The sequence below is a fragment of the Papaver somniferum genome, chromosome 11, assembly GCF_003573695.1.
Source record: "Papaver somniferum cultivar HN1 chromosome 11, ASM357369v1, whole genome shotgun sequence".
Classification (NCBI taxonomy): Eukaryota; Viridiplantae; Streptophyta; class Magnoliopsida; order Ranunculales; family Papaveraceae; genus Papaver; species Papaver somniferum.
In genome coordinates this window covers 2,822,427-2,836,739 of record NC_039368.1, presented here as the reverse complement: position 1 = coordinate 2,836,739, position 14,313 = coordinate 2,822,427, and the positions used below count along the sequence as shown (strand labels likewise).

The 14,313-nt window shown below is 37.2% G+C and overlaps 1 protein-coding gene and 1 pseudogene across 1 annotated transcript; both read left to right on the top strand.

Annotated features, from left to right (window-relative positions):
- The first annotated feature begins 2,063 nt into the window (after positions 1–2,063).
- On the top strand, positions 2,064–5,669 carry LOC113323929 (probable pectinesterase/pectinesterase inhibitor 61). The gene is made up of 4 exons (XM_026572276.1): positions 2,064–2,388; positions 2,661–2,804; positions 3,730–4,053; positions 5,287–5,669. Exons 1-4 carry the CDS (start codon positions 2,064–2,066, stop codon positions 5,667–5,669), a joined length of 1,176 nt encoding a protein of 391 aa, XP_026428061.1.
- An 8,108-nt stretch (positions 5,670–13,777) lies between these two features.
- On the top strand, positions 13,778–13,877 carry LOC113325484 (annotated as a pseudogene).
- The last annotated feature ends 436 nt before the right edge of the window (positions 13,878–14,313 follow it).

Here is a 14,313-nt window from a genome sequence, read left to right as displayed (position 1 = left end):
CTCATACCTGTTTATTAAGAGCATTATCACCTTCTTCTTCCCGACGAAATTGTTCTTGTGCTTGAATAATATCCCCAAGCATTCTTTGGTTCACTTTGTCTTCTTCGTTCAACAAATTTTCCAATTCGGTAACTATGATAATCTGATGCACCCACCTCTTCATCACTACTAGAGTCTTCATCATCACTATATTCTTTCATTTTTGCTAAGAAAATGAAAAACCCTAATTTTTCTTTTTTTCCCTCTACTTCTTTCCCTCCAAACCTTAAAAAAGAAAAATGAATTTCTACTTTAATCCAAACATTATAATCCCACTCAAACACTTATTAACTTAACAAAAATTAACTTAATTAATCATCACTAATTTAATAAGGGCATATTAGGTATTAACATAAATAATGGATAAGGGGTTTCTACAAATTACTTCCTAATGATCCTATATTGCCATACAGTTATATATAGGTCCTAATTAAATGGCATAGGCTCCAATTTAGCCAGATTAATTATTTCTAATCACCAGCCATAACTCGGTTTCCTCGCCATTGGTATGTCGGTTGCAAAGTTGTAGTCACCTTAGACTTGCCTTATTCAAAATTGTCTCTAATTTTTTTTTTTTTGTAATTACCAAAATAAAGTCCAGATACATAATTATGAACTCACTTTATGGAGGGAAATGAATCAGCAAGAACCAAAAATTGTGACGATAATCATTTTGCATGAGCACAGAAAATGAACTTGCCGATACAAGTGAAACTGGCAAAATAGCTTGTGAGTGCGTCCAATCAAATGTCGACAAAAATGATGGAAAAGTCTTAGCAACTGGTTTTCCTATTGTGCCGTACAGTGTGTCTATCTCTACCCCATGGTGAGATTTTCATTAGTGTCTCGTTCGTTGTGAGAAATGACGGCATAGCACTTGCTCCTAGGAAATGAGTTTTTTTTCAGATGACGAAACGTGGGCCCCATAAATAGGAGATACAAGTAATCCATTTTAGGGTTTCTGTTCTAAATCATTACTTTTCTTCTTAAACTACATAAGCATGTGTACCTTACTTATACTCCACAGACAGACAGACAGACTGCGAACATATAGGCAAAAATAGATATTCTTTTCGAACAACAACCAATGAACATGCATCTTGATGTATCCCACCATCAACTATATCCATTTTTGGTTTTTCTAACAACTATTGCTCAATGTGGAGGGCAATTATTGAACCAAATTAAAAAGGTTAATTTCTCGTCTGAATGACCTTCTCAGTTAAAAAACAGTAGATTCTGAAACATTAATTAAACCTGTTCCATAATTATGAATAGAAATCACTACTGCTTTACACTCTTAGTTAGAGATATAACCCTCATCCAAGGATTTTTTTTTTTTTTTTTGGGCAGGTAAAAAACTGCGAAAGGAAATGTAAACAGCTAGACCATTTGAACTATATATTAGACTTTGTCATACAAAACATCAAAGTGGCTCATTAATTGAAAGGCACTAACTTTTCCATTTCCATTTTAAGATATGAAATTAGCTTGTAGTTGTTGGCAGCATTGACGTCGTAATAATTCAAAACAGAAAAACCTTCACATTGAAGAAAAAGTTGGAGCAAACAAGGGTTCCCAAGATATTAATGTGAGTGGGTCTGGATTATTAATTCCTAACACCTTCCCTGAATTAAAACACACATTTTAGTTCATCATCGTTTTCACCCATGTAATCCAGTCCTCATAATTCATTTTAGAGAGCCATAATCCATCATCATACTATGTAACATCATCATCATAGTTCAATACTCCTGCAGACAAACAAAATCAAGGGCAGGTATTCCTCCGTTTCACCCAGCTTCAAGTGTCGATGTATTCCTCCTGGCATCATTGTGATATTTCCTTCTCTACCACAGAATTTAAATATCAAAAAAAAACCAATTTCAAAACCCTCGACAATTTCAAGAGAAAATCATAATACTTTTGGACAAAATTAGTAATTCCTCCACAAAGATCAAGATTATCAAGTGCTGCAGTGATTAGCTAAATTATCAATTTCAACAATCTCTCTCTATTCTACAATGAGCGCAGCATCATCTATCTGGTCACACTCTATCTCTATCTCTATTCTGCTAGCTCTCTCTTTTCTCATCACCACCGTCGCAAGGCCCGCAACTCTGCCACCACCATCACCCTCATCACCTCAAGGTCTTCAGCAGATACTCTCAAGAAATGGTGCCCGATCGACTACTCAAGAATGGCGTTTCTTAAACATGTCGCTGGCGTTATTGGTACCAGATATCGTTGTTTCCGAACATGGTACAGCAACATTCCGAACAATCACAGAAGCGATTAACGCTGTTCCTGATCGTAGTTCAATGCGCACAGTGATATATATAAAAGCAGGTACAATTGGATTTATCCCAATTTTTTAGGGTTTCTCCTTAGTGGTGGATAGGGGCTATTTTTTTTTTGTATTTGGGATTTTACATGGTCTAGTTCTTTTAGACTTAAGTAATTGTTTCTATATGACTTTGCATTTCTTTGATGTTTGGCCTTTTAGGCTGAGCTTAGTTTACTGTATCTTATACTATTTTATTGAGAGTTTGTACAATGCACTTACTATTCTATTTATTTATATAACTAATCATAATTTTTACTGATAAATGAAAAAACAGGCAAATACGAAGAGAAGAACCTAGAGGTAGGATCGGAGAAGACAAATGTAGTAATGATCGGAGATGGGATCGGGAAGACGATAATTACCGGCCGCAAAAGCGTAAAAGGCGACAACATATCCACGTTCTACACGGCGTCTTTTGGTAAGTAACACTCTAAACCTGGATTCCAACTCAAATGCTAAACGAATGTACCAGGGGGGGTGGGCTGTTTTGTTTGGGGTGTCTTGATAATTTGTCTTGTATGGGATTCGATATGCACCCCCAAAGCAAATTGGTCTCCCTTTTAGCAGCCATGAAGCATGATTGACCTTTCCCGAGTTGGTCCAAAACAGACCGCCTTGCTTGAAAAACCTTGCCCGTACGACCAACTTGCACATGTGGATGTTAGCATCTGAGCTGCACGTGTCAGTCAAAAACATAGACTCGGGAGTAACTTGAGTCGAAAACATGGACTCGGGACAGACGTTTCAATCCTGTATAAACTATCTCTAAAACGGGTATTTCTTCTTGGTGGTGATCCAGATGGTTTTGATCACTGAAGAGGAAAAATTGATGATTTAGATGGTTTCGAACAAGTTAATGAGCAATGGTTATCAATCTCTCTTGTAGTTGCCAGTCTTGATGATCTTACCTCATTTTGATTAGTTCAGCTAACAACTAAGACTAAGACTAACCGAATTGACAAAAAGAATCATCGTAATGACAACTTTTGTTGGTATCGTAGTGAGCAAGTACATTCAAATAGGTAAACAAAAATTGCAACTTGGATGTAGCAAGTTAGTATAATCCTTGCACTGAAGTTTAGTGCTTATACAGAAACACTAGGAGAAGAACAAGTGACTGAATTGGGCGACAGGGAAGTCTTCCTCATAAGCCCATTGTACTTGTTTGAGATTAACTATGGAGCTAAATATAGTTTTTGTTAAGTACATTTCAGTCTTCTTTGAGTTTTTTGATAGTCAACTTTGGTCTTGAAGTGGCACACTGGCACTATTTATAAGTCTACTTTTTCATGAATTTTTTTTTGGTTTTAGATGAATTCTAATTTGTTGTGGTAACTTTACAGTTGCGACGGGTGATGGATTTATGGCGACCAATATAACGTTTGAGAATAGGGCAGGCCCGTACAAAGGCCAGGCAGTAGCTCTCAGGGTCAGTTCGAAAAGAGCCGTTTTCTACCGCTGTAGTTTCTTAGGCTATCAAGATACCCTCTACGTGCACAAGAATGTTCAGTTTTTTAGAGAATGTGATGTCTACGGGACAACTGACTTCATATGTGGTGACTCGAGCGTCGTGATCCAAAAGTCTCACATTTACACTCGCGCACCATTGGTTGGACATCCCACCATTATCACAGCCCAGAAGCGGGAAAAGTCAAATGATACCACAGGTATTTTCCTACAACTTAGTTGGTTAATCATATCGGAAAATAGATCATTTGTCCAAATATTTTTAAAACATGGTTCCAATGGACGAGTAAAAATTATTACGAGTGAAATGGAAAAAAATAAGATAGCAAGGATGAAACTGGATTCATCCTGGCTTAGACTTAAAAAATAGCGAGGATGAAACTAGATGCATCCTGATGTATATTAAAAATAAGAAAAAATATTTGACAATGGATAGGATAAAACTGTTTACATCCTGGCTATTTTAACATTTTTGTCCATTTAAACAGTATCAAAAAAACCTAAATATCTTTTTCACCTCAATAATTATTGATTTTGGTCTTTTTAACCAATTTTATGCAATCATATACACCTACAGTTGTTTGTTGTTGAGTTGATCAAAACCAACATTCACGTTATTATCAAAACGAATTTAGTGTTTTAACTTTTGACATTCACATTTCACGTTTTTTCTTTCTCTTTTGTTTTTAAAGTTTAAGTTTCACAAAGGAGCATGTTTTAGGGCATATCATATAAATACAAAAACGGGTTATTAGAAAGTAATCTTTAAAGCTCCTTATCCATATATTTTTCTTAATGCCAAAACTGTCTTTATTTATATTTTAATTTTTAATTTGTTTTTTTCAAATTATATTTTTTTAAATTCTTAAAAAGAATAACTATTTTAAAAATTAATTTTTTTTATTTTTTTATATTAAATATTTTAATTTGTATTTAATTTATTTTTTCTTTTTTAGTTTTTTTTTTGAATTAAAACTATCATCTAACGTTGCATAGAAATTAATTAGTTTTTTTGCTGTTTTTTTTTCAAAAAAAATTGAACTTATAAAAAAAAATTATTTAAATAATATTTTTTTATTTTTTTCTGATATTTTCTTTTAAAAATAGTAAATATTTTTAAATTAATTTTTTTAATTTAAAAAAAATAGAAAAACAAAAAAGAAAACTAGAAAAAAAATAATAAATTAATTTTTTTTAAGTATGATTGTGTTAGTTTCTTAAGCCCATCTGAGTTAAGAGAACACTAAATCACCTTAACCAGTTTGACTTGGATTTTCTTTTCTCAACTAAATCACCTTAACCAATTTGAATTAGATTTTCTTTTCTCAACTGAATCACCTTAACCAGTTTGACCTGGATTAGCAAGACACAACAACAAACCGACTTTTTTTGTGTGATTTACATGCTAACCAATTTTTTTTTTTGGGAAACAGGTATTATTATTCATGATTCTCGGATTCTTCCCGAGCCAGAGTTCATGCAATCCAAGAAGATCTTCCAAACCTATCTTGGACGACCGTGGGCTAACCATTCTCGAGTAGTGTACATGTCTTGTTGGATGGATAATCATATCAATCCTCAGGGGTGGATTCCTTGGAGTACTATACCAAATGATACTGTCCCGGATACTCTTTTCTATGGTGAGTTCAACAATTCAGGTCCTGGTGCTTCAGTGTTCCCCCGAGTAAACTGGACGAGCTACCATAGGTTTACTACTCCGGAAGAAGTTCAGAAGTTCACCGTCAATCAATTCATTCTTGGATCGGCATGGTTGCCTTTGACTGGAGTACCTTTTACTCCAGGATTATCAGATTGAAAGATTGTATGAACAGTTGAGAGTTGATAAAATCATAGTACTGTTTTGATAGCTCAACTAATATGTTCTTATGTATTAGACAATATGATATAATATTTATGATATGAAAATTTTCTTTACTTGCATATCTTTCATTTCAATAGTTTGTTTTAATGTTCCCTGATAAATATTCAGTTTACCAAGTATGACACCATAAAAAGAGAGAGAGCTAGACAACCAAAATAACTTATCGAATATCAAAAATATTTCCTTCAACTTTGTAAAAACAGCATCGAGATGGATACCAGATTAAGATATAGACGAGAAACCTAGAAGGAGAGCTTGAAGTTTAACTTCCATGATGATATCATCGAATCTTTTCATCTTGGATATGAAATTTTAGAGCTTATTTCGATCCAAATTGACCAAAAAATAAGCATCAACAAGAAAGACTTTTCCATATTTCCGGGCCTTTGAGAGTGGAGGATAAATTGTCCCAGAATTGCACAATTTCAAGAACCGAGTCCTAGAGCCTCTATGAAACGGAGTGTTGATGTGATTGTAGATAGTGATAAAAGTAGTTCGATTCTCAGACTTGCGAAGGATAAAATATAGACTTAAATTCTAAAACAAAAATAGAAAAATCAAACAAAGATGATGTTGTTATCAATATTAAAAGAACACTGAGGCTAAGATTCTACTATTTTCCAAGTTCAAAGTGATTTAAATCCAATATTTATATTTATTCAATTTTTTCGTTTAATTTGATTCTAAGATGGTGCAACAAGTAGATTTTTAAAATAAGAAGTGTAAATCAAAAGCATGGGATATCAAAAACCTAAGTCCAAGCATATACCATCAATGGAAATCACAATTGTTGAATAAAAATCATTAAAACAATTCTCAAACAAGGCAAATAATTGTAATAAATAAGATAAATAGAAAATACCACTCTTTATTGGAAAAATAGCTTCCTTTATCGCCTCAGCAATGGGGTTTATCTCCTCATATCAAAAAAAGGTTCAAAATATTTTTCCATTGCTCAAAAGGTGTTTTCAAAGGTGAAGAGACTCAAAGGGAGTAAAACAGTTCAATCGCAACGTTTATATGTGTTGCAGATCGACTGTTACAAGAGAAACATAAGGAATAAGACTGCTACAGCAACGATAGAAGCGAAGTGCTGTAGAACAACGACAGTGTTCTGCGACAGTTGGGCGTGGGTTGATGTTCTTCGTGTTCTTCAGCAGCACCAGCAGAACAGCTTTCTTGCAACTCGTGATTTTTGTCTCCTCTGGTTCTCTAAACTACCCCAAACTGTTCATAATCCTTCTATGACCTATCTGAACTCCTCTTATAGCCCACAGGTCGATTGAATCTCAAGAAATCCTCGGTTATTCTTATGTTTTTCTCCACCTCAAGTCTCGGGATTTCTTTCCCTTCCAAGCTTATCTACGCGTCAACTTGGTTCTCCAAACTCTCAAGTACTCCCTGTAGACTGAATAAGGACTCAATTCATAACGTAAAATCCTCTGGTACTTCCATACATAAACCAAAATATCCGAGAATACACGGAACTCCATGTTTTAGACAACTCGATGATTTCCTCCTCTATTTTCGAATCTAAAGGGATTACCAACCCTGTTTCGATGAATCAAGATAATCCCAATCCATCTCCACGTCAAACTCCGACATAATCTCACCCAAAAGACGATAACAACTCCGATAAACTTCACCTCCTCTGTTTGGTTCTCCCGGCCTATCTAGCCCATTTGGTTGGGTCCAATCAATCACAGCGACCCTGTTATGCTATCACAGGCCCAGTCCAACGAAAATAAGCCATTGAATCTCCTTATAAATCGCTCAAAATCCGATCTCCAGATCTGCTTCACTGCTGCAACAGCTTCCCGCCAAAAAGCTTCATTTGAATTGTGAAGAAGAGGCGCCCCCTATCCAGAGCAGGGGTGTGAATAGAAGCTTCCTTGAGGGTGTCCTGAGGGTGCCCCTTAGTAATTTGGGTACCCCTCATCCGTAGTGAGAGTCCGAATAGCATGTGTCCTCCGGGCGCTTTTACCAACTTTTCGAGCCGATTTTTCCAAAAATGATTATTGGCCAAAAATACCTACACACACATAAAACACCGTAATAAGTACAATAATGAGCACTATCAATTATAGAAACGAGACAAATTAGACACAAAAATGTGTCTATCAAATACCCCCAAACTTATTATTTGCTAGTCCTCGAGCAAAGATGAAATTGAAAAATAAAATCTTAACTCACTGACGCAGGCATCGTCGATTTCATTTAGCATATGCAATAAGCCTTTAAACCCCTGGGTGGCCCTAGTGGCTGAGTTATAGTCTCGGGAGGGCTTACTAGAGGTATACCCACAAAACCTTTATACTCCAGACCCTAGCTATCTACGCAAAACCTTGGAAAGCACTAAAGAATCTCCTTGGTTGGCATACTTATTGACTACAGGAAGAAAGTACCCTGATGCGAAATTCCAATTGTTGTACACGAGTTTGCACTCAAGCATACTAAAATTCATATAAAGTGACAGAGCTCTACTCAGATAGTCGCAATATGGACATCAATATCCGGAGTCAAAACTAGTCACATGGATAGATCAAGAAGATGGATATCGAGAAAAACATAGATGGTTTTGATGTTTACTAAGTGAACGGTGTTTCTCATATCTGTCTGAAGGCCTCCGCTAAAATGAACCTATCCTAATGGACTGAGATACTAGTCTGACTAATATCAATACAACTGGAATATACAAGGGAACCAGTGATTGATAATCCTAACTCTAGGTCAACACAGCTGGCATATACTAGGGTACCAGTGGTCGACTTTATTGAATTTATTCCTTTTGGTCAAATGGTCTGGTCTCAATTTATTTATTTTCATCTCTTTTTTCTTTATCTTTTTCTTTTTCAACTTTTTTTTTGGTATCTCAATCACTCTAATTCACCCTAGCATTGGTAACAACTTGAATCGTGAGCCCCACCTAATCACTTAGAGTAACATAGTTTAAAAAAAAAAAAAAAATAGAAGTGAAAAGGACTCAACGAGATATGGTGAAACTATCATGTTATTTCTAACACCTGATCTCTGTGCTTTTATGAATAGACTCTTCTAGATGTTTCCATCTAATCGGATTGGTTCCTCAACTCCTACAACCAAAATGCTTCCATCCACTTAGGTTGGTTAGTGCTATCCTTAATATGCATAAATTTATAGGCTCTGGAGTTTATTTAAAACAAAAAGTTTCTACCCACCCCCAAACTTAAATCTAACATTGTCCTCAATGTTTCGCATGAAAGAACAGTACCAAAAATATAAGTAACATGAGGAAATAGTAAAGAGAGAGTTCGGAAAGATAGTACCTGGGTGAAGTGAAACCAAAAACTGACAAAGATATTATACAACATACAAATCGCCTCGATAATCAAGGGTAAAGAGGGTCCTCCAGAGGGACCTCATCAACATCACTTGTAGGAAAAGTCTCTAAAAAGGGCTTCAATCTCTGACCGTTAACCTTTGAAGAACTAGTACCATCTGATGTCTCAATCTCAGTAGCGCCATGAGAAAAAACAGTACGGACCACAAAAGGACCGGTCCACCGAGAGCGCAGTTTCCCGGGGAATAGATGCAAACGAGTGTCATACAGAAGAACTTTTTGACCTGTAGCTTTCTGTGAGCTCCTGCCTTGTCAAGTAAAAAGTTCAACTGCTTAATAGACAAATAGGCTCTATGCTCTAACTCAACAGGCAAGTGACATGCCTTTCCAAATACTAAACGGTAGAGTGACATTCCAATGGGTGTCTTAAACGCGGTACGATAAGCCCATAAGGCATCAGTAAACCTCGACGACCAGTCTTTCCTATTGGGATTAATTGTTTTCTCTAGAATACGCTTAATTTCCCTATTGGAAACCTCTACCTGACCACTAGTCTGTGGATGATACGGGGTAGCTACTTTGTGGGTAATACCATATTGTTTCATTAACAGAGCAAACGGTCTATTACAAAAGTGTGAACCCCCATCACTAATTATAGCTCGCAGTGTACCAAAACGTGTAAGTATATTCGGTTTCAAAAACTTAATTACGACCCTATGGTCATTTGTTTTACACAGAACCGCCTCAACCCACTTAGACACATAGTCTACAGCGACAAGTATGAAAAGATAACCTAAAGAATTAGGAAATGGACCCATAAAATCAATGCCCCACACATCAAATATCTCAATCACTAAAATAGGGTTCAAAGGCATCATATTTCTACGGGAAATGGTTCCTAACCTCTGGCAACGATCACAAGAAACACAGTGACTATGGGAGTCTTTAAACAGTGAAGGCCAGTAAAATCCACACTGCAATATCTTAGCAGCAGTCTTCTTAGCACTAAAATGACCTCCACAAGCATGTTCATGACAAAAGGAGAGAATACTGGACTGGTCACTCTCAGGTACACATCTCCTAATAATCTGGTCGAGACAATACTTAAACAAATAAGGATCGTCCCAAAAGAAATGCTTAACCTCGGATAAAAACCTAGAACGATCTTGTTTACCCCAATGTTGAGGGGCACGGCGAGTAACAAGATAATTCACTATATTTGCATACCAAGGTGATTGGGAAACAGAGAACAATTGTTCGTCAGGAAGGCTATCCCTTATAGGAAGGGCATCACTAGGGGAACTAACAACTAACCTGGATAAGTGGTCTGCTACTACATTTTCAATACCCTTTTTGTCTCTAATGTCAGGAGAAAATTCTTGTAACAATAGGATCCACCTAATCAATCTAGGTTTGGTGTCCTTCTTAGACAAAAGGTATTTCAAAGAAGCATGATCGGTATAGATTACAATCTTAGAACCTAATAGGTAGAATCTAAACTTATCCAAGGTAAACACGATGGCTAGCAGTTCCTTCTCGGTAGTTGTATAGTTCAATTGGGCATCATTCAGAGTTTTTCTAGCATAGTAAATCACATGAAGTAATTTGTCTACTCGTTGACCTAACACAACGCCTATAGCATAATCTGAAGCATCACACATAATCTCAAAGGGTCGGTTCCTGTTGGGTGCCTGGACTATGGGAGCGGTAGTGAGTAAAATTTTAAGCTTCTCAAAAGCCTCTAAACAAGCATCATCAAAGACAAACTTAACATCTTTTGCAAGCAAATTGCAAAGAGGTCTAGAAATCAAGCAAAAATCCTTAATGATTCGACGGTAAAAACTTGCATGCCCTAGGAATGACCTAATGTCTTTTACGGTTTTTGGGACCTGTAAAGTCTTAATAAGGTCAACTTTGGCTTTGTCTACCTCTACACCCCTTGAAGAGATGATGTGACCTAAAACAATTCCTGATTTAACCATGAAATGACATTTTTCCCAATTAAGCACTAAATTCTTTTCCTTACACCTAGTCAACACTAATGTCAAATGATGCAAGCACTCATCAAAAGATGAACCAAACAATGAAAGTCATCCATAAAGACCTCTAAAAACCGTTCTACCATATCAGAAAATATGCTCATCATACAACGCTGAAAAGTCGTAGGGGCATTACACAGCCCTAAAGGCATGCGTCTATACGCGAATGTACCAAAGGGACAGGTAAAAGTGGTTTTCTCTTGGTCTTCTAGGGCAATAATGATCTGATTATATCCGGAAAATCCATCTAAAAAGCAATAGAAACTATATCCATCTAATCTCTCTAGCATTTGGTCGATAAAAGGAAGGGGAAAGTGATCCTTCCTTGTGACCTTGTTCAATTTCCTATAGTCGATACAGAAACGCCATCTCGTGGTCACTCGGGTTGGGATTAACTCATTATCCTCATTCTGGACTACAGTGATACCTGATTTCTTGGGAACAACCTGAACGGGGCTGACCCACTTACTGTCTGAAATTGGGTAGATAATACCCGCATCTAACAACTTAAGCACCTCTTTTCGAACTACTTCTTTCATGTTAGGGTTCAGTCGACGTTGCATCTCCCTAGACGGTTTGGAGTCTTCCTCTAAATGAATATGATGCATACAAACGGTAGGATTAATACCCTTAATGTATGCCATAGACCACCCTAAAGCTTCCTTATTATCTTGAAGTACTTTTGCTAGCCTACTTTCCTGATCACTATCCAAGTCGGCAGCAATAATCACAGTTAAAGTCTCTGATGGGACTAAGAACACATACTTCAGGTTATTTGGTAGTGGTTTGAGGTCCAACTTAGGGGGCTCTTCTAAGGAAGGAACTGAGGTAGTCTCAGAAGCTGGTAATGGTTCGAACCTAGCTTTCCATCTATCAGTGTCTAACACAGGGGTAGAATCTAATAGAGCACTTACTTGTTCAATGGTACTATCATCGTCAAAATATAAACCCAAAGGGGATAGACAACTCTCTAATGGGTCTTCAGACAAGATGTTTGGTAATGACTCCTGAACTAAGGATTCTATCATATTCACCTCTTTAACACATGTGTCATCTAGCTCATAAGGTAGCTTACTGGCATTAAAAATGTGCATTTCGATAGTCATATTACCAAAGGATAAATTCATCACACCATTTCGACAGTTTATGATCGCATTAGACGTAGCTAAGAAAGGGCGACCTAAAATCACAAGTATCTGGTTCTCTGGGTCAGGGATAGGTTGGGTATCTAGGACCACGAAATCCACTGGATAAATAAACTTGTCGAACTCAATAAGAACATCCTCGATAACACCTCGAGGAATTTTGACAGACCTATCAGCTAACTTCAGTGTTATCTGAGTAGGTTTCATTTCACCAAGTCCTAGTTGTAAGTACACATGGTACGGAAGTAAGTTCACACTGGCTCCTAAGTCAAGTAAAGCTTTTTCTACCCGGTGTTTACCTATTGTACAAGCAATGGTTGGGGAACCTGGGTCTTTGTACTTTGGAGTGGTAGTGTTCTGAATGATTGAACTTACATGACTAGCTAAAAAGGCTTTCTTATGGACGCTAAGTTTTCGCTTTCGCATACACATATCCTTAAGGAACTTGGCATAAGCAGGAATTTGCCTAATTGCATCTAATAAAGGAAGGTTTATGGTAACTTGCTTAAAAACCTCCAATATGTCATTAAAGTTCGATTCCTTCTTTGTTGATGCTAATAGCTGGGGAAATGGGGCTCTAGGCACAGAATCAGACCTCTCAGGAACCGAATTGGCATCACCGGAAATTTTATCAGTCCCCTCAGTTAGTGGTCCTGAGGGATGAGATCCTGAGGGGTGAACTACAGTATGTTCACTATCGGGAATGGTTACCTGATTGTCTACTACTCTACCACTCCGAAGGGTTCTGATAGCATTCAATTGATTCGATGGTTTTGCACCTACTTCATGAACTCCTCTAGGGTTGGGGGTAGTCTGACTAGGGAGCCTTCCGGTATCTCTCTCACTTAAGGTCTTAGCTATTTGGACGACTTGAAGTTCTAGCTTAGCAAGGCTCTGAGCATTAGTTTGAAAGTTCTGCTTGGTTTCCTGTTGAAAACTAATTTGGCTCTGTGCTAACATATCCTGAGTTTTTGCTAATATCTTAATAGATTCCTCTAAGCTAGTCATTTTGTTTTCTGGGCCTGATGAATTCTTAGTATAACCAAAACCTGGGGGAGCATTAGAATTACTAAACTGACCTTGACTCTGGCCCTTAGACCATGAAAGGTTCGGATGGTTTCTCCAACCAGGATTATAGTTTTCTGAATATGGGCCAAACTTCTGACGGTTATCATACCTAGTGTTATTATAGAGAGCATTGGCTTGCTCTTCATTATTCTGGCCTTCCCAAAAAGGCTCCAATCTACCACTAGTGTGACCCACTTCTAAAGCTTCTAACCTTTTCGCTATAGCAGCAATTTTGGCATCTGATTCAAAGCTTCCTTCTACCCTATTAACGTTTCCTCTGCCTAGAAGAATTGTTTTCTGGGGTACCCTATTGCTTTCCCACTGTTGGGTCTTTCGGCGATTTCATGCAAATATGTCATCGCATCATCAACTGTTTGGTTTTCAAACCCACCTGTACACATGGACTCTACTGTAGTTGTGGTGGGATAATCTAAACCCTCATAAAGGATCTGAACTAACCTAACCTTTTCTAAACCATGATGAGGACATTGGGCTAATAAATCATTGAACCTTTCCAAATACCTATACAAAGATTCTCCCTCCTGTTGTGTAAATGTGCAGATTTGCGTCCTAATAGACGAGGTTTTGTGCCTAGGGAAAAACTTGTTCAAAAAGGTAGATGTAAGTTGTTCATAGGTTTCAATTGATTCGGAAGACAAACTATACAACCACGACTTGGCTTTATCTTTTAAGGAAAAGGGGAATAACCTGAGTTTTAAAGCATCATCATCAAGGTTTCTAATTTTCAGGGTACTATAAATTTCCTCAAAGTCCTTAACATGGAAATAGGGGTTTTCATTTTCTTTTCCTAAAAAGATTGGGAGCAACTATAAGGTTCCAGGCTTAAGTTCATAATTTGCTTCAGTTTCAGGTAACCTGATACACGAGGGACGAGTAGTCCTAGTAGGATTCAACAAGGCTTTCAAAGTTGCCATTTCTGGCGCTATTGGACTATCATGGATTCTTTCCTCAAACGGATGTTCAAAAACGGAATCTTCACCAATCGG

Bases quoted from the DNA above. Each gene is read 5' to 3' on its own strand.
- LOC113323929 (XM_026572276.1), top strand. From the start codon at position 2,064: ATGAGCGCAGCATCATCTATCTGGTCACACTCTATCTCTATCTCTATT. The intron at 2,389-2,660 runs GTACAATTGGAT...ATGAAAAAACAG, and splicing joins AGTGATATATATAAAAGCAG to GCAAATACGAAGAGAAGAAC. The intron at 4,054-5,286 runs GTATTTTCCTAC...TTTGGGAAACAG, and splicing joins AAAGTCAAATGATACCACAG to GTATTATTATTCATGATTCT.